The sequence below is a fragment of the Exophiala bonariae genome (genome assembly GCF_035927105.1).
Source record: "Exophiala bonariae strain CCFEE 5792 chromosome Unknown scaffold_34, whole genome shotgun sequence".
In the NCBI taxonomy this organism is placed as follows: Eukaryota; Fungi; Ascomycota; class Eurotiomycetes; order Chaetothyriales; family Herpotrichiellaceae; genus Exophiala; species Exophiala bonariae.
In genome coordinates this window covers 196,574-215,675 of record NW_027042509.1, presented here as the reverse complement: position 1 = coordinate 215,675, position 19,102 = coordinate 196,574, and the positions used below count along the sequence as shown (strand labels likewise).

The 19,102-nt window shown below is 49.3% G+C and overlaps 8 protein-coding genes across 8 annotated transcripts; 3 read left to right on the top strand and 5 right to left on the bottom strand.

The window, feature by feature from the left end:
• Nucleotides 1–117: 117 nt before the first annotated feature.
• TVP23 (Golgi apparatus membrane protein tvp23) lies at nucleotides 118–878 on the bottom strand (the record flags this gene model as incomplete). The annotated part of the gene is made up of 3 exons (XM_064852453.1): nucleotides 118–269; nucleotides 375–707; nucleotides 797–878. 3 exons carry the CDS (start codon nucleotides 876–878, stop codon nucleotides 118–120), a joined length of 567 nt encoding a protein of 188 aa, XP_064701428.1.
• A 424-nt stretch (nucleotides 879–1,302) lies between these two features.
• LTR84_008909 (uncharacterized protein) lies at nucleotides 1,303–1,824 on the top strand (the record flags this gene model as incomplete). Its single annotated transcript, XM_064852452.1, has 1 exon — nucleotides 1,303–1,824. One exon carries the CDS (start codon nucleotides 1,303–1,305, stop codon nucleotides 1,822–1,824), a length of 522 nt encoding a protein of 173 aa, XP_064701427.1.
• Nucleotides 1,825–3,442: 1,618 nt separating this feature from the next.
• Nucleotides 3,443–5,562, bottom strand: LTR84_008908 (uncharacterized protein; the record flags this gene model as incomplete). The annotated part of the gene is made up of 2 exons (XM_064852451.1): nucleotides 3,443–4,626; nucleotides 4,680–5,562. The coding sequence occupies 2 exons, from the start codon at nucleotides 5,560–5,562 to the stop codon at nucleotides 3,443–3,445; spliced, it is 2,067 nt and encodes a 688-aa protein (XP_064701426.1).
• A 1,587-nt stretch (nucleotides 5,563–7,149) lies between these two features.
• Nucleotides 7,150–7,452, top strand: LTR84_008907 (uncharacterized protein; the record flags this gene model as incomplete). Its single annotated transcript, XM_064852450.1, has 1 exon — nucleotides 7,150–7,452. One exon carries the CDS (start codon nucleotides 7,150–7,152, stop codon nucleotides 7,450–7,452), a length of 303 nt encoding a protein of 100 aa, XP_064701425.1.
• Nucleotides 7,453–7,758: 306 nt separating this feature from the next.
• LTR84_008906 (uncharacterized protein) lies at nucleotides 7,759–11,300 on the bottom strand (the record flags this gene model as incomplete). Its single annotated transcript, XM_064852449.1, has 2 exons — nucleotides 7,759–10,562; nucleotides 10,631–11,300. 2 exons carry the CDS (start codon nucleotides 11,298–11,300, stop codon nucleotides 7,759–7,761), a joined length of 3,474 nt encoding a protein of 1,157 aa, XP_064701424.1.
• A 2,148-nt stretch (nucleotides 11,301–13,448) lies between these two features.
• LTR84_008905 (uncharacterized protein) lies at nucleotides 13,449–13,767 on the bottom strand (the record flags this gene model as incomplete). Its single annotated transcript, XM_064852448.1, has 2 exons — nucleotides 13,449–13,654; nucleotides 13,725–13,767. 2 exons carry the CDS (start codon nucleotides 13,765–13,767, stop codon nucleotides 13,449–13,451), a joined length of 249 nt encoding a protein of 82 aa, XP_064701423.1.
• A 525-nt stretch (nucleotides 13,768–14,292) lies between these two features.
• On the bottom strand, nucleotides 14,293–15,979 carry LTR84_008904 (uncharacterized protein; the record flags this gene model as incomplete). Its single annotated transcript, XM_064852447.1, has 4 exons — nucleotides 14,293–14,412; nucleotides 14,472–15,446; nucleotides 15,497–15,693; nucleotides 15,760–15,979. The coding sequence occupies 4 exons, from the start codon at nucleotides 15,977–15,979 to the stop codon at nucleotides 14,293–14,295; spliced, it is 1,512 nt and encodes a 503-aa protein (XP_064701422.1).
• A 1,044-nt stretch (nucleotides 15,980–17,023) lies between these two features.
• LTR84_008903 (uncharacterized protein) lies at nucleotides 17,024–18,651 on the top strand (the record flags this gene model as incomplete). The annotated part of the gene is made up of 12 exons (XM_064852446.1): nucleotides 17,024–17,080; nucleotides 17,137–17,180; nucleotides 17,248–17,320; nucleotides 17,372–17,384; nucleotides 17,447–17,469; nucleotides 17,525–17,642; nucleotides 17,691–17,711; nucleotides 17,765–17,788; nucleotides 17,848–17,903; nucleotides 17,956–18,049; nucleotides 18,102–18,129; nucleotides 18,225–18,651. The coding sequence occupies 12 exons, from the start codon at nucleotides 17,024–17,026 to the stop codon at nucleotides 18,649–18,651; spliced, it is 978 nt and encodes a 325-aa protein (XP_064701421.1).
• Between the last annotated feature and the right edge of the window lie 451 nt (nucleotides 18,652–19,102).

The following is a 19,102-nucleotide window of genomic DNA, read 5'->3' as shown; positions in this document are numbered from 1 at the left end:
TTTCTCGCGCCCAAATAGCTAACATCAACGGAGTATGATCCCAGGCGCCGACTGCTAAGTGCCGGCCAAATCCATCAAGAGTTGAAGAGCCTTTAGTCCACGATAACCACCCCGCAATCACTTGAAAAATCGTCCGACCATATTGCTTGCAAGACCACTTGCAAGACCACCGCCGAGGAAGGCCGAGCCAGCAAAACTCGAAGCTTGGCTGAATTTATCGCACCGCGAGAAGGCCACGGTGTTGGTGATAGTCAGAACCAGTGCGATGACTATTAAATAGGAGTTAGAACCCGCCAGACACAAAGGAAGTCTCGATCTCCTTGTCCATCTCGACATCTCTAGGAGAAGGGTGGGAATCAAGGGTTTGCACTCACCGATCGTAACCAACCAAATAAGGTTCTGCAACCTGACAATCGCGAGCACCGCAAGAGCAATCCACAACGCGGGAGCAACATACATGCTCAGCCAGAAGAAGCGCTTGTCCGTCTTATTGTCCGACCGTGCCCCTTCCGGCGCAGACTCAAACACCCAGTGGCTGTCACCAGTGGAGGTGTTGACTTCATTCCACCAGCGCAAGCCGACGAGGCGACGACCCGCGATGTTCTTCAGGTAGTAGAAGTCAACAGACAATAGGAGAAGTGTCAGGATGAAGACCAGCACGAAATTGCCGATAAAGAGCACCCCAAAGAGATACATCAGGAGACTTCCTGGGAAGGAGTTAGTCGTTCGATATTCTTCCAAATACGGGGAGATTGAGGGAGATTCAGCGAGGCATGGGATTTGTGTCATAGCATACCTATTCGGAAAGTGAGATATGTGAGGAGTGTGATGGGGTGCGCGCTCAGGCGCCAATTGAGGGAGCCTTGTTCGTCTGCCATGATATGCTGTGCTCAACTTTCGATGCTTGTTGCTCCTTTTCTGTCTATTGCATTTCCACGGCTTTTGGACTGGAATGTTTTGAGACAGTACTGTCTGGGTCGGGAAGTTGAAGGATGTGATCACTAGCACGCGTCACTCGGGCTGTATAAAAAGGGTAGGAACGCGATTCTCTACAATATCTCCGCAGCTGACAGAAAGAACAGATCCCTGGCCAGTAGGGGAAACTATTCCGAAGATCTGTCACGTGAAAGGCTGTGCTTCAGCCTGATGACGTTGGACGACCTTCTATTTGTGCTCTTAGGATAAACAATTTGGTCATCGACCATGTACATTGTTCACAAGTCAACAAGGCACAGTCGCTCATCACAACGCAGTAAAGTACCCGTCGAAAGTATGGCATAATCTCTTCACCCATCCGAGATAATGCCAGAGCAAAACTTCAGGCGAGCCTCTCGCCCTCCTCCGTCATCTCTCCGCAAGGCACCTCTCCCTCCATCAACGACGACAACAGCCCCGACCCCGGGACTCAAGAGCAAACCCCTCATCTACGCCATATGCATCGCCTCGATAGTAGCCGCGGGCGCTGTCGCCGGAGCAATGTTAAAAATGGACCGAGAGCAAGCAGCCGCGAAGGTCAAGCAGCAGGAATATAGGGAGCAGCTATTGCAGCAAGAAGAAGCAGTATCCTCATCCTCGACGTCCGACGTTAAGGATTCAGCACCGGCAACCGCGAGCGTGACGGAAATGGATTACCGCAAGCCTATTGAATCTCTAGAGGGTCGGCGCGGCCAGCTCCTGTTGCAGAAAATGCAGTTTGAGCGCAAAATTGCGGCGTTGAAGGAGAGTCAGGCACGGCAGAGGGAGATGGAGAAATTAAAAGCTTTAGGTAAAGAGCAGGGTGCAGCTAATCCGGCAGCGGCGCCGGGGGAGCAACAGGTGCGCTGAGAGGCGTAAAGGTCTGATTGGGGAGTCTCTTGAAGAAGAAAGAAAACGAACGGAGCCATGATTGAACTGATGCCCTTCGGAACACATCAGATCCTCTATACGATCCCTATGTCCGATGAAAACTGCCGGAGTCGGCGCGAGGGTCAAAGCCGAAGGTTGATTTCATAGGCTTCCGGGTCTCGCTGGGGAAGTCAGCCCGCCATGGATGCATGTCCGAACCATCGGGTTGGATGTAAACCCTCCATGAAAGACCTTGACAACGACCACTTCAAGCCAATCTTAGAAAGCACAGAGATGGGCAAAGAGAGAAATGCCTTGCCTGATGCGACAACGGTCAAGGCAAATTTCCGTCTCGTCCACAGAAGGATAGTGACCAACAGAAGACCACCGTGGTCAGTGATATCAACATCAGGTCATATCAACATGAAATTGTCTCGTCCATCTTCCTGTTATGGTGGAACACAGCCAGAAAAAGGTGCAGTGCTTTCACTGGAGCCATTGGTGTCCATCTCAGAATATGATATCTGCGAGGCACGGTTGAGTTTTACAGCACTGATGGGTCAATGGTATGCATTCCCCACCAAACCAGGCAGTGCCAGTCGATGTATTGTGGGAGAAACAAACACAGGCATGCCACAGAACAGCTCACTTGGAGGCCGAGCTCTCTCGAGATCCACGATAGCCAAGTGTTATATTATAGGGATCACATTAAAGAAATTACGTGAGAGGAAATAGGGCCAGAAAAATGGAGAGTCAAAAGTCCTGGGAGAGGCCCAAGCAATATAAGGAGAGCAAAGTGAAGAGAGAAAATGTGTCCGCTGCATTGCATTGAGTCTGCCTGCCTGCCTATCTGCGCACTGCTTTCCATGCCAAACCACTGTCGGCCACTGTACCACTGATGTTTTATCCCTCCCTAGCCACGGGTGGTGGTCGTCGTCAACGCGTGAAATCATGTAGCATCACAGACGCCCAAGTACGGATTTCAACAAACGTCCCATGTCCAACGACGAAATGAACAAGAGAGACATCCCATGTAGGTGTGCCAGTAAGAGTGAGTAATATAATGACTTGGTGGTCTTTGCTGGGCAGAAGAGTACACGCAAAAGAGAGAAGATTTCCCTCCAACCATATGCCTACCTGGCCCCGGCCCATTTGATCCTGAAGACTCGCCCTTTCTTTCACATTGCATCGATCTGCCCGGATCGCCGGAACTCGGCACCCAAGTTTCCTCTCATACCATAATTTGCATTTCGACCACCGAAAAATATGCTCGTACAGTTTGCGATGACGTTTGATGAGGATGATGATGATGGTTTCGATCATGTTTTGACGTGGCTGAGAGAGAACAAATGGGAAAAGAATAAAAACAGACCATTATGAACCGTAGTAGAACATTAGATGGCCAACCTTTTTTCGTCCCCACGAATCCTAACCAGGACAGCAAGTTGATGGTCTCCCAAGACTAACGACTCGTGCTCACCATCCATCCGAGACTCCTTGTCATTTCTTTTTCTCCAGGTTTGTATCGTTGATTCGCCTTAAAAACTCCATGCAATGACTCCATTACCAGCTGCTGACCATCATTCGTCTCGTACCCAGACCTGTCATGCTAGGAGTACTACTTCTTGCTTGACGGTCCAAAGTCGGCTTCAACCGCCTTTTGTACATTCCGCTGTTTCTCAACTTTGAATTCGGCAGCAATGGAGATATGGTCACTTGGGAAGTGGAAGTTCGGTAACCCAGGTACCCGCTTAAGATACTCTGGGTCAATCTGGCCAAGAAGACCGACCACTCGGAGAGTATTGCTCGAAAACCAGATATAATCCAGAACGTCGACGTAATGTGGAACATAGTTCGTGAATGGCATCTCGTCTTCGATAGGTGCATAGGATGACTTTAGGGTGAACTGGTGCTGCATACCTGCCCGGGAGAATGCTCCGTAATCCCGACCTATAAGATCATCATGTTCGGCGCTCATTCCTTTCTTCGTCAACAAGTCATACACAGCTGTTCCGGCTGCTGCATTGAAATCACCAGCAATGATGAGCGGTATCTGATTTCCTTGGGAATATGTCAGAGATGGGCCTGGTTCAGGGGCGGGCTCATCCTTGGAATCGGAGAATCGGAACACCTGCTTGTTCGTTGCTGGGGGGAATTTGGAATATTTGTCAGACAATTTTGTCAGTTCTTCCAGTAAAACGGCGGCTTGGATAAGTTTGACATCTTTGAAAGCTGGATCCCAGTAGAGATGAGTGTTTGCCACAATAAGACGTGAACCTGTGACCCGATTTTCCAACAGAACAACTGTGGCAATGTCGTCTCTCTGCCAAACTCGATTGAGCATGTCAGCTGAAGCTTTTGCGCCAGGACGTTCAACCGCCTTCCGCCCTAGGACAATATGCTGTGAATCCAAGAGAATATACTTTTTGTCTAACCAAAATGTTCCACAGCCATCAACGAATTTGGCGTGGTCTCCAAGGGTTTCGGCACGTCCTTTCTGACCATAGTATCCTTTGTATCCACTGACAGCCAGTTCAGGCCGGAAGAATTCGTCGTAGCTCGTCCGATCAAGCTCTTGTAAACAAATAATGTCGGCACTCATTTCCCTCATCTCGTCGATCAACAATGTCTTTCGATATGCCCAACCCAGTACTCGCTCGGGTACCCAACCGTAGTAAGTGGGAGTAGCGTATCGATCGCACAAAATGTTGTATGTGAGAGCTTTGATGGTATCTTGTTTGAGATCATCCTCAGCAGTCTCTTCCAATTGATGCCATTCACGCTCACGCGGAGGAGGAGGTTCTATGTGATAGTTAGCATTCTTCCACAAAACTCACTTTTCGTCAAAGACATACCAGGCATGGATTCACGGAGGTACTCAACCAATTTTCTTGTGCCACCTTCCGTGATTTTGTCGCGTTGTCCTTGTTCCAACGGGTTGCCATAGATACCTAGAACCTCCAACTTGTAGAGAAATCCGACTTCGTAACAAAGGCTTTGAATGTGGTTATTGAAAAGGAGGAGTTGTTTGAGGTTTGACAGCATGCCAATCTCCTCCGGAAGCTCGGTGAGTTGATTGAAGGATACATCTAAATGCTCTAGGCTTTTCAAGCGGCCAATCTCGGGAGGTAAAGTTTCCAGCTGGTTGTAGACCAGATCGAGGCGCTTCAAAAAGTGGTACGATGGGTTGAATAGAACGGGTGAAAGCGCGCAAAGTCCTTGACCACCCAAATCAAGCTCATCCCATGTCTGCTTACTCACGACAGTTCCATTTGATGGCTGCACTCCACGATTGTCGGACGATATCTCTTCCGCGGCGGGACCCAGTGGAACATAATTGACACCCTTCGAATGGTGGGCAACAGTGCGCGCACGCTGGTTCGGGCCTTGTAAATCCTTGCTTTCCTCCCAATACTGTTTCTGCTCCCGCCAATGTTCGTTGTCAACTTCCTCGGGCTCATCAGGAGGTAATCCATTCCCATTCCCATTCTGCATATGTTCGTGGCCATAGTTGGGAAGATGCGGAGTCGAAGATTGGAAGCCACCTGAAGAGATATTGTGCTGGTGACCTAGTTGGCCGCCATGATGATGTTGCTGTTGATGATGTTGATTCACATTGTGATGACCATGATGAGGCTGTTGGTACTTGGACATATGCATGTTGCCATATCGCTGCTGGTGATTCTGAGCCCCACTCATCAGGCTGTGCTGATTTTGGTACCCATTCTGGGAGTACATGTTGAAATTTGAGGACAAAGACTGGTTCACGGGAGATCGGGACGGAGAAGGAGCGTCGGTAGGGAAAGGTCTTCGAGAACCTGTCAGCGAGGTAGGCCGCGTCTGGTTCTGGTTTCGATGGTGGGAATGCGGTTGTGAGGGATAGAACTGCCCTGCTCCAGGCTGAGTGAAGCGGAATGCACCATCGGCCATCTAACGATGTAGGCCGCGGCGTCGAGAATGTGTGGGGAGTCGCCGAGAAGATGTGCGACAGGTGAGAGGAGGAGTCGTGGTGATTTTGCGGGCGGATGACAATGGGGATAAGGGAATGGCTTGTCTTCGTTTTCTGAACATGAGAATCCTCGCAGAGCCCAAGTTGGTTGGGGTAGTATTGCCGCGTTGCGCGGATTGAAGCTTGGACAAGGTTCAAAGATCGGACAAGGTGGCCGGGTACGGAGGACTACTGACAGAAGTGGTAGTGTAGGACAGTGCAGTGAATTGGCAAAGCACGGGGTAGGCGTGAATGGAATTACTAGACAGTTATTGACGACAAGTTGAATCAATAATATGGAGACAAGATATGAATGGAGATGATTTAGGGCCAATGCCAGGGTGAAGAGAGAGACTGAGATTGATGGACCTGTGATAGAAGAACCTGTCGTGGAGGTGTTTGGTGTTGGTCAATGGTGGTTGGTAGGTGCTGCAGTCTTCAGCCCTTGGGGCGCAGGTGCAAGCCCCAGGTACAAGGAGGGTAGCGAGGTCACGGGGAAGGCACATCCACGAGAGCCCTGTCACGTGCCATGTATTACTAAGTGAAACTCTAGCGTTGGTTAGCTCAATGCTATCTTCTAAAGTGGCAATTTTGACGAGTAGTTTCTGCCAGTGAGTGAAAGAGTGATTAGACATGATGTTCTCCATCTTCCTTTCGCGTATCGCACATCTGGATCCCAGCGCAATCGACAGCTTGCTCGCTTCGAGTGACTTCAACATAAGGTCATGAGTTTGTCAGACCTGGAGTTTCGTATTGAGTGCTCCTGGATCACGAATAAAGAGTTCATACCCAGCTATTCCTTCAGACTAAAACACCTATTGCGGCCGGGTACTCGGTATGGTTGTCTAACTCCCTCATTGATCCTCTTGGTACAGTGAATTGCAAGACCCACCCCCGAACCTTTGAACACTCTTTGCTTTGTCCGAATTAATGTGCAGCCACTAAGGCACGATAGCTGGCTCCTTGAAATTTCTTCGTATAGCAGACACTGACACAGAAGAGCTTTGCATGGGCAGCTGGAAACCCGTCGACTATGTAAGTTCAACAAGAAAACTAGATGAACCTGAAATGTGTTCTAGCTATTTTCTCGACGGAAATGTTTATATTACAGTGTACAATGCGTCTGCGATATATGATTACCCTTTTGACTGCTTTTGCAGAGCTTGCCTGCATGGCGGAGCTTCCTACTAGCCGACCTGCAACCTGGGGTATGCTTAGGTCTCATGATCCAGCAATTGCAGCACTTGTGTCATATTGCCACACCGCACTATTCAGAAGTTTCAACGGTGATAGAAGATCCCACTGCACGGACTGCTTTGCAAGAGTGCCAATCGGAAATGGAGCAAAATATTTGGAGAAGACTGGGTATTACCAGCTTTGAACCAAACGAACAGACGCCTGAGCAGGGGCAGGCCGCCGCGGCGGAGCGCTTGGCACTAGGTTTTTGCGACAATAGGTTCTATGGCGAGGAATATTGTCGCAAGTGGAAAGCGAAGAAAGACTCGGAAGATCGCATTATATACGACGGGATCCAGCGGGAACCCGTTGAAGTGTTCATGGATGAAAACCCTCTATGTTCCATCAATTTGGTGAAGATTGGTAACTGTGAACGCTCAAGGGAACACAGACTCGATGATTAGACAGTTGCTAGGTACATTGAGAATCCATTGGATCAATGGATGAAGCGCCTGCCTTACGACCGCGTCGCAATTGAGGCTCACTGTAGATACCCAAACACGACGGAGGCTGCTATGTAGATTCGAGGCCGACAGCCTGAGCAAATTCTGAAGCCTCAAATCTCCACTGCAGTGTATCTGGTAGTCATTAAGTGAAAACTGCTCCGTACTTGCTCAATCCTCGGGCTAGTTGAGTTCACTTGAATTTTTACCATAAGGATAATTTGTGAGTGCATATAATCTACCACATGGCCATCCTCATATCTCTCCTCACGTACCAAGAACCAGTGGCATGAACCAACAATCCTTGACCGTGCCTCCTGTGATACTGTACCTAATATCAGGACTCTTCAACATCTCCACACCATCATCGGGGTCCGCTGCCAAAAACACTCGGGCGTTGAGATTGGCCTCCTGGTATGTGCAGATGATGGGATAGTAGCCGAAATTGTCAATGTCCACCGCGAAGTAGAGATCCGTGCCGTCCGCGTTTGGATCAGCATCTGAGTCCAGGCTGACAAAGTAGACGTTTGTAACATCAATCGGGATATTCTCAACATCACTGACCCGAAGTCGTGATACGCCCGTCTTATCCATCTCCTCAGGGTAGAAGTGAGGAATCCGGCCCATGGCATCAGCTATCACCCGATCGTCCTCTACGCCTGCGTCGGCAGCATCAGGATTGGGCGACATTGTCCACATGTCTGCACAGCTGAACTGAGGAACGGTGGCGTTGATGTTGAAGATATAAATGTTTCCGTCGTTGCAAGGGAGGATCTGATATTTCTCGTCTGGGTCAATCAGAGATGCGTATGTGTACCCGTCTGTTGTGTTGTAATACGTGTCGTCGAGGTCCGGAAGATCGTAGTCAGCAGTGCTGTTCGTGGAGTTTGCCAGGGCAGCGGCGGTAGTATCCACAATAGTTGAGTTACTTGGGCCGGTTGAGTTGGTTTGTCGGGCATTGAGCTGGTGGAAGCTGGAACGCTTGCGAACTCCAGGATCTGTCGAGGTATCCCCAGTTTCGTCCACACCCTCATCGCCGCCATCACCGCCATCTCCTCCATCACCGTCACCTCCGTCACCTCCGTCACCATCTCCTCCATCGCCGCCATCACCTCCATCACCTCCATCACCTCCGTCACCATCACCGCCGTCACCATCACCGCCGTCACCATCACCGCCGTCACCATCACCGCCGTCACCACCAGACTGGTCTCCAAGTGGTATACACTTCTCTGCCAACTGCTTGGGTTCCATGTCCGCAAGCACCCATGGATCGAAGCCTGGCACTGCAGCCCACATCTTGTTCTTCAAGCTGACTTTAGTAGAAATACCTTTACAGCCATCAATGGTATCCACACCACCACTGGACGATGCAGAGACAGCGGCCACAGCGACGACGGAAGGTCTGTCGACCAAAGCTATTTCTCTCGTGAACAAGCCTTCCAAGATGTCCAGACCCACAACGACAGCGACGGGAATGCCGACGTCAGCGCTGAGCACGATCGATCCCTTCGCTTCCAGTGTGGGGATGAACTCGGGCTGCCATCCAGATGCAGATCCCTTTTGGGTAGCCAGCATGTCCACTGATGCGCGGGCATCTTGGATGGTGATGGCCGCACCGGCAAGAAGCTGACCATTGGCGTTGGCATTGAATTTGACGTCGACTCCCATCTTGATGGAGGGGCCGACACAGACAATGCCACCGATACAAGCTCCTGGAATGCCCACCTGGAAAAGTTGCTTGCCGAAGGTCTGCTCATACTGGAGGTTGGCGTCGACTCCGATCTTGACGGCGACCGTCAAATCGCCTTGGAAGTTGGCTTCCAGTGCATTGATACCATCCAGGCTGACGCTGATTTTACCATTGATATTGGCTTGACCCTTGGCACCGCAATCGACACAATAAATGTCAAGTTTGGCACTGGCGGTATCACCCCCTTGCGAGAACGACTTGATGAGAACCTGCTGGCCCCAAGGTGAGTCCACCAGCTGGCGTTCGGCTGGAATGCTGATAGGATATGACTTCTCAATGGTCTTCTCATACGTTGTGGGTATTCCGACCGCGTCTGCGAAGGGTTTAACAACATTGTCTACAAGCCAGTCGGTGACATCTCGTTTCTCGATAATGGCATCATCGTCTTCGAAATCCGGATCGTTGGGATCGGTGGTCGCATCTGGATATTCAAGATTCGCGAAGCCGGCCAAGAAGCTTGCATACGGTGTATCTTCGATTTCCTCATAACCGTACGTGTCGTCGAGATCCTGGTCGAAATACGGTCCCAAGCACGCGGTCCGCAGGCCATACTTGCTGTCCATTGGCGCAGTACAGTTGGCTCTGTCAATTTCAGTGTCTACAGTCACAACGGTAGTATTGTCTGGAAACAGTGCACTAGTGGTACTGGTGGTTGAGAACGATCCACTGGTCGGAACTGACGAGGTTGTTGAGCTGCCACCGTACGGGAGACTGGTAGTCGTGGAGGTTCCTCCGTTGTAGGAACCACTGGTTGTGGAAGACTCTGATGGCCCTGCTGAACCAGTCGTCGTAGAATAGCCACCAGAACCCCCTCCGGAAACGCTTGAGTAGCCTCCAACTCTGCTTGACGAGCTAGTGAAATAAGGATAGCTTGAAGAAGTTGTGGACGATGACTGCGAGCCACCACCGTGTGTCTGCGAAGCTCCCGAGCCAGGAGTAAATCGAGGAGGGCGGGCGCCAGGGATGTAGGAACCCCATTCAACATCAGCCGAGACCAAGACATCGCGAATTCCTTGATACTTTCCAGACGCACTACAGCTGCGAAGAGAGTCGGCGAAGTCTAGCTTGTCCACCTTGAAGTAGCAACTTTCACCTTGAGCCTGGCCACAGAAGCCAACCTGGTTGGCGACGAGCAGCAGAGACGCAGTGCTCTGCCACGCTGATTTGGCTTGGAGATAAGAGTCTGCGCTAGAAAAGGTAATGATGAGTCCACCACTAGTACTGGCCCGGTATGAGATGAAAGACGAATGATCAAGGATGACAGCAGTGTTTGTATAGGTGATATCTACCCAAGCCATTTGATGTGCTTTGTTGGCATCTGTGGATCATAAGTTAGCCATCCTCTCTCGATGGACCACCTAGCGGGCTAGTCTCTTTGGAACTTACTGATCTGACCGGCACCTGCAAAGTAGATCTTCTGATTGTCACCGGGCACGAGATGATTCAAGTTGCTTGGTCGATGGTTCCAGTGCAATGTGGGTTTCAAGGTTGCAGTTGGAGCTTCCTTCACGAACATTGCCGATTCTGTTGCCCATGCCTCCGTCAATGTCTGCGTGGCGCGGCTGAAATCCCAGTTTGGATCTGCACCATTGCCTGGGACAAAAGTAGGCTTCCCATAAGTGGGATGCCCCCCAATTGGCTCCGTGTTGCCGTTGCCGTTGTCGTTGCCGTTGCCGTTGTTCCAGTTGTTGTTGTTGTTGTTGCCGCCTGTTCCAGGTCTATAAGGCCGATTCCCGCTCCAGTCACCCCAGCCATGGCCTTGCGAAATAGCACTCGTGGTAATGGGCTTCTTAGTCGAGAAGGTAGTTTTGATGCTGCTGGTCAACTTCGTTCTCGATCGTGAAGAGAGCGATGCGGTCTCATCTTCGATCCACTCTGCCCAATGTAGAGGATCAGAGTTTGTGACGGCGGAAGTGCTCGTGGTACGAATCGTGGTCTTGGTCACCGACGTGATTGTCGATGTGGTCTGCCCTTTGTCTGACCAGTCCTCCCAGCCTCGTGGGGCGGCCAGCACGAGCGTTGCCCCAAGGAGGGCGATCGCTGGAAAGTTGACCATATTAATAAGAAAAATGAGGGGGAATTAAAGATAGTGAATACTCAAAGAGTATGAAATGATTGACTAGTGGTCAGTAAACGAGTGAATACATCCAAAAAAGAATGGACGGGATCAAAATTGTCCCCAAATTATTGACGATGCTGAGCAAGATGCACGAAGAGGAGGTTCAAGAAATCGTCAATGTACATGTACGATCATATACATGTGTGTATATCGCAATCATTTGGCCGTGATATTCCCCTGGCTAGTGGTCAGCTGCTTACCATGCGGTAGTGCTATGCATTCGCCGAAAATGTCTGTCTCGTGCGGTTCCATGGTAAAGCATATTGTGACTAAAGATTGCCTCTTTGGGCTGTCTAGACTTGGCTTCAGCTCACGAACATGAGATGAGGCGCAAACGGATGTTGAAGGGAAATGAGCAGCATCGAGAATGGGTATGGAGCGATACGAGGTGCTCGGTACGAGAAGAGGGTATGGCCAGATCGAGTATGGTAATCCACAGAACCGCCCAACTCATGGCAGGCCTCGATGGGAATCATCTTGGGGCGCCAAAGAACCCCTGAACATGGAAGAGAAAGGATGCAAGACTGTCAATGGTGATGAGAATGCGATGGTCTGAAAATGGGAAACTTGCCAAGCGAACAAAATCAATTCACGTCAAAAAATGCGGGCCCTCTAATTGTGGCTCACATTGATAGAATAACTTGAAGCGTCTTTACCTACTCGTAGGTAGCCTTATTGGAAGAGGGTCCCGGGAAATTTCCCTGGTAAGTCCACACGCCCAAATGCTCCTGGGCTCACTTGAGCCTCAATAATGCAGCCACAGACGGCTCAAATCCCCACAGTCTTGTCTTGAATGAGGCTTGTATTGTCTTGTTCGAGTTAGGCCCCTCAAGCACTCGCTTAACCCCCAAGCCTAGATTCTCCCTTATCGATTGTTCGATCGACTTGCTTAGTCTTGTTCACTTTGACCAACTCTTGGTCCCTGGACTCCTGAATATCCCTATGCTGCTCACCACATTCTTGCCCAGTAGGTCTGATGAGGTTGTTGGCAAGTTGCTGGAAAGTCAGTGTTCTTTCCTACCGACTACCGTTCCAAGATCATTCAAGCTTATTCTTCGTTCATCGCCATGCTCCCTGTTGATGCTTGAACATGATGGAAGGTTAACTTTGACCATTCTCCCAGAATATCTATATCTGTCCGGATCCGCAGACTTAATCCTGTCGACGGCTACAGAGCGATTCTGCTTGGTAGGCCGGCCAAAGTCTTAGGAGAATCCACAAAGTAGTCATATACCAAGATCTCTAGCCTGCGGTTAAGTTCTCGAGACTGTATTTAGTGGCGCCGTTCAGTCCACAGGTTGGTTTCAAGGTTCTCTTGGCCATAGTCAATCGATACTTAGCAAGCTAGGCATCTCGTATTCTGTGATTACGTGCTCGCAAAGTCACAACTATAAGTCAAGTTCAGACACCAAAGGATATGCCAAAAGCACCTTCCCGTTCGTGGGAAAGGTTACACGGCACAAAGTCTCGAGTGGGGAGGATTTAGATTTACATTTCCCATTCACACCACCAGCCACAGGTAGTCTGGTACGCGGGAAGAAGAAATCAATTTGACATTGGTATTGCATGTACAAAACCCTCCGATGTATCCGAAGCCACGATTGTAGTTGCGGATCAGGAAGTTGATGTCGCTGCGACATCCGAAGATAATCTCGATTTCTCCGCGTGATGTGCTTCACTTCCCAGATACTACTTCCCGCAGGAGATAGTAGTACCTCATACTCCGTGGAATCATGCTTGCGCGACTCAGTAGGTGGAGAAGGTCAGCTGGATCTTAGGATCCTCCGGAGAGGATAGCTTTTCATTGATTGGTCCAGCTCCCTCATAGCAGCCATGCTGACCATGAAGAGGCAAAATCTTCTGATCATGAGATAAAACCCAAGTGTCCCAGATGCCAAGTATTTCCAGTCCCTAGAGTGTGAGGATCACTTGAAGGCATCGATCGATGCCTTGTGGCGTATTCAAGGAATGTCTCAATTCCAAGAACTGGCTGTAGTGACCCACAAATATTGTACCTGGTAACGGCCTGAATATGTTGGATCAATTTCGTAAAAGCAGTGTGTCGAGTCCGTGAATTCCAGATTTTCAGCTGGAGTAACGGTGCTTCATAGAGCGATACTTTTTGAGGAAGTAGAGAGCTTCAATCTCCTTCTTGACGAATTCGGCTCTTTTGATACCTTCACGGATTTTGTCTTCGTCCCTGAGATGTGCTTGCGAGATGAAGGCTTTGTGCAAGCGCGTACGGAAGTAATCGTAGCCTAATGGGTAGTGTTTTCCCATCTCCAAAAGCTCTGGAAGAACGAGTTTAGTCCTAGCGTGCTATGGGAAGCAAGCTATCTCTTTGCTGAGGGTTCCTCATACCTTTATAGACATTCACGACCTGGCGTCGCAATTCGGTATTCATGGTCGGCCGATACTCGATCAGCTATTTCACCAAGAGATCGTATATCAAACTCGGAGGCGACGTTGACGTAGTACATCATGAGGGAGGTGAACTAATCACTGCGCTTGAGTTGGCGAGAAGCCGTGACGAGTGCCAAGACTTTACAGACCCTTTTACAGGAGGGTTCAGGCTCTGACTACTGGGGAGACCACGGAGACATAGATACGTTATAAATCATGCTACTAGTGCCAGTGGGCTCGGATGAATTACGACTGCATGACGCCTACTCGTAGTATCAAGTTCAGGAAACATGAATAACCACTTCTCCGAGAATATCCTCTACGACTTGGCTAACCACATTGCCCCTGTGAGAAGATAATGCATATGAATTTCCATCGTCGTGGGCAACGCAACAATGGATTGCAGTAGTGTTTCGCACATAGATCTTACTTAGAACCAGTTCTCAACAAGGTGGTGACTTTGATTCAGCTTTCCCCGGGCTCTAGAACGTGACTATACTTGTGGAGCTCACAAAGTGCCATACCACTAGTCTTGCTTTCTAGGCCACGCCCGCACATGGAAGTCTGTCTGAACAACAACAGAATTCGAACGGACGTTCATGGCATTGAATGGGTTGACCACGGTAAAGTCGTGATGGCGCAACAGCTTCGCGTAAAGGTCAAATTAGTCACCAGTCATTAAAGATAGGAGTGCAGTAAACTCACTTCAAAAATAGCCTTGCCCAGTTCCATCATAGCAATACCCTTACCCAAGCAGCTCGACCTACCAAACCCGAAGACTAACTCGTTTGTTCTCTCAAATTTCTTGACTGTTTCCGAATCGTTCTCAATCCATCGTTCCGGTCGGAAAGTGTCTGCGTCTGGCCCATAAATATCACGGCGGTGCCCCATGGCATATGTGGAGATTCCGATTTCCGTTCCGGGAGGGATGAAAACGCCGTCGAACGTCACGCCGTCAGGAGACGGTGAAACACGACCTGCCAGTCCTTGTAGTGGCATAAACATGCGCAGTCCTTCCTGAATACAAGCTTGCAGATAGGGAAGGTTCTGCGCTTCGGTGTTCTTGATCACTGGAAAGGAGATGTTGCCTTGTTCAATAGCTGCCGTTATCTCACTGCGTAGTTTGGCATATGCGGGTGGACTGGTCAAGATGTAGAGGAAGGTTGTTCGAAGGGCAGTGGCAGTCGAGTCCGCGCCAGCTAGAATCTGCAGTAGGGATTCCACCTCGCATTCCTGCTGGGTGAGACCATGATCGATGAAGGAACCCAGCATGTCTGGGATTTTCTTTGCATCAGAGCCAAATCTCGCGGCCACTGCTTTATGGGCCACTCCAACAATGGCCCCAAATCCGATCTTGTCAGTCGGCTTGGGTGCTGCGCCCTGCATGACTCTGCTGTTCAGAATTGAAAGAATGGTCGGATGGTTCGACCCTAACTCCATGACGGGATAAAATGCTGCCGACGATTTGTGGTAGTCGTAAAGGTCTTCATTCTTGATCAGAAATCCCAAGGCCTGTCCAAAAGCGATCTGTGTCAGAATATCAAGAGTAAAATACCCAGCCAGCACGGCAAAATCCATTGCCTCGTTCTTTTCCACATAGTCCCGATGGATAAGGTCGAGAAGCTCCGTCACTCGAGCATCGACATCACTTTCAAGCATGGGTACTTCCTTGCCAGTGTACTACTGCAGAGTTAGCAATGAAGTCGAGCGACAGGTAATGCTTGCCATACCCCAGGCATCAGCTTTGCTCTGAGTTCAGTGTGGGCCTTCTCATCGCTCATTGATAGTAAATTATCTAGACGTGGGTCGAATTTCATGCCTTTGAACCAGTGCCCTTTGACAAACGGTGACCTTGGAGCGGCCATAAGCCTTTGGAGAGCCGGATCATCGGTAGCGATATACGTCGGACCTATTCGCACAGGCGATCCTAAAGTTGAAGAATTAGGAAAGCATTACTGGAAACACTATTGAAAATCTTTTTTTCGGTTCTCACCATATTTCTTCAATGCATCCTCAACAGCAAGATAAAGGGTTCCTCGGCATGTGTAGTAGAACATCCATAGCGGAGAAATCGATGCCAGCCAAGGCCCCTTGATATGTTGCAACCTTCGATAACTCAAATATGTGCTTGCCACGAGGTAGATGAACCAAATTCCACCCGCAAAGCTGAGGAGCACGGGCGCTGAAACCCTAAATGTCTCCACAAGACCCATTGTTGTAAGGAAATGAAGATAGAGATTGAAGACTGAGCATCAGATGTGATAAAGTTGAAGTTGATAAACAGCGGCACGGAAGCTATATAACAGTTAGCACCAAGCACGAGGGAATCAAAAGGTCTGAAAAGAGCTTTCATGAGTGGCCTGTTGTTAGGTCATTCCTCCTTTCAGTGATAACAACAGTTGTGCATGCTGTACTCCATAACTGCCTGTATCCTACCCTGTCTAGACACGTAAACCAGCATGGAACATTGCAGCGGATGTTCCCTCTGAACAAACCTAGCTTCGGCACCCAATGCAGCGGGAGCTTTTGCCAATGGGGTGTCCTATCAGTGAAGACTGGCTTCGAACATGCCTGTAAGGTGCATGAATTTAGCACTTCTTCTGGGGCAGCTTAGAGGTGGAGAGATCGCCGAATGAGATTGATCATAGGGATGTCTCGCCGTTCCTCTAGGTGATTATAGGTAGATAATGTCAGTCTCCCTGTGCTCGATGACACTAACTCCGGGTCGGTTGCTTTAGCTAATTCGCGGCATCGGATCTGCACAGCCCCCACTGGAGCGTCGCCCATGCTGCTCTGTCTCAACTGTCATGTACGAGTAAACAACAAGGCAATAGGTGTGTGGAGGGACCCAGGCGAGTTCTCTTGCAAAGAACATGACTGTTACCGAGTACTTAGTCTTCCCAAGAACCGCAGGTCTTAACCAGTAATGATACCATTAGCAATCCTTACCTATGTCGTTTTAGATAGTGATCCTCAGCTTTGGGTGAATGTGCCTCCACTTGGACCAAGCGTGGATGACACCTCGTGGCCAAGCGAGCCCCTCGGCCAGACCAGTAGTTTAGCTCGCATACGAGGGTATCTGCAGTGCTGCACAGACCCTGACCAACAACGTGGAACTCCCCTACCTTTTCTTCTCACCGATCGGAAGTCACACTTCTAAAGATCTTTTGATCATTAAATCCCTACTTATTTGGCTCTTCGAAGATGGAGGACAGTTGACCAGATCTGCAACCTAGACCCGATTCATCACTCTCAAGATGGCCGAATTACTGAACGAAGATGGTATCGAGGTGCGCGACGACTCGTCATCATCGGTATGTTTCGATAAACAATCTTGTTCTCTCCGATGGTCCTTACTCACTTGTCGCAGAGGACTTTCAACGATACCGACTCGGCCTATTATGATAGTGACGTGTAGGTATCTCCGTGCTTACCCACCTCTACCAATTTTTCGTGAGGTTGAGTTGACATGGATTAATAGTGAAGAATCCACCCGGTCCGTTACGTCGAGTATCTTCGATTATGAAAAATCACATGGGCGAACATATCACGCGGTACGTGGTCCATGCTATCTCTTATGTCCACTGAATCTGATTGAATGATAGTATCACGCTGGCAGTGGGTTTCGCCTTTGCAATTCGAATGATTAATTGATCATAGATGCTAATGGATTCGTGAAGAATATTTGTTACCAAATGACGAGGTCTGTGGCTAACTTCCAAGTCGAGGGCAATTTCTGCTGACATATCTTGCTTAAGATCGAACAAGAGAGGTGTGATATTATGTACCATGCCGTAAGGCTTTCCATCGGTAACACGCTGTTCCATGCACCGGTAAGGAATCCGACATGCGTTCTCGACATTGGCACCGGGACTGGTGAGTTGGGCGTCTGGAATATACTAGCTGTCAGCTAATGCACTCCAGGGATATGGGCTATTGAATTTGGTCAGCGCAACTTCCGTTCCGGACGAATTGCAGAAGCTGACACTGAACTCCAGCCGATACCTACCCAGCCACAGAAGGTATGGACATTCACTGCGAAACCACCACCCTGAATACTCGAGACATTAATAGAATCTAGTCCATGGCACCGATTTGAGTCCGATACAACCGTCTTATGTTCCTCCAAATCTACAGGTAGGTTTGTCGCACACGGCCTATCATGTCTTGATGTTAAGGCATCCCACAGTTTGAGATCGCGGATGCAGATGAAGAATGGACTTTTCGACAACAGTTCGATTTGGTTCATAGTCGTGTGATGAATGATACGTCATTAAAAGACTGTGAGCACAGTCTAGGAATTCTATGCTTCCTGCCAGTTACTGATATTTGCAGGGCCTCATTTCTTTCAGGAAGCATACAAGTAAGTTTTTTCTTGTTTCAACCTACAAACTACGATCTCAGAGAGCCCTGGTCTTCTCAAGGAGATGCTAAGATTTGTTTTTTGTGCTCGTCTAGGGTTCTGAAACCAGGTGGTTGGGTTGAATGTCAAGAGTTCAGCTACAAGCGTTATTCGGACGACAACTCTATCCCCTCAAACTCCCGCATCACTGAATGGGAAGACCTCTGGACGGAGGGAATTAACAAGATCGGACTAAAAGGCCATTGTGACCCAAACCTTGTCATGCAACAAATGCGCGATGCAGGATTTATCAATGTCACGAGGCGAACATTCAAAATGCCCATCGGTCCGTGGGCGAGGGACAAAACGCTACGAGAAGCCGGCATGTTTGGCTACGTTAATCTGATGGATGGATTTCACGGACTCAGCGTCAAGGTATTTACACAGATGTTGGGATGGTCGATTGAGGAGCTTGAAGTCTTACTGGCACAATGCCGGCAGGAGTTGAGAAGGAAAGATATCCACGGATGGTGGCCGATGTAAGATCAACAACGAAAACCAGCGGGCTCATTTTCCATTTGCTGACGAAATCTAGATGGGTCATGTTTGCTCAGAAGCCGCCTTTACCAGGAGACATGCAGGAGCATTGATCGACTGTGGGAATCAACCACATCTCTTCCGAAGTTCTCAAATCAAGGTCTTTGAGGACGATCACCTTTCCACGCGACATCTCATCATTGGAGGGCCTTTTTGGGCCTTATCAGCTCCGCAAGCATGTCGTCAACCTGAGCGCCACGGGCTCAAATACTGAGTATTTCACCCGGCTGTTCATACCAACACGATTTTCGATCTGGCATGGCGTTTTGGATTATGGCATAGAACAGTGGAAACATGCTTGAGCCTTGCAGCAAAAGGCACAAGTATATGATGAATTTTTTGACGACACTACAAAAGCATGGCGTGGTAGAGTATCTCTGGTCTCATATGTGTACTT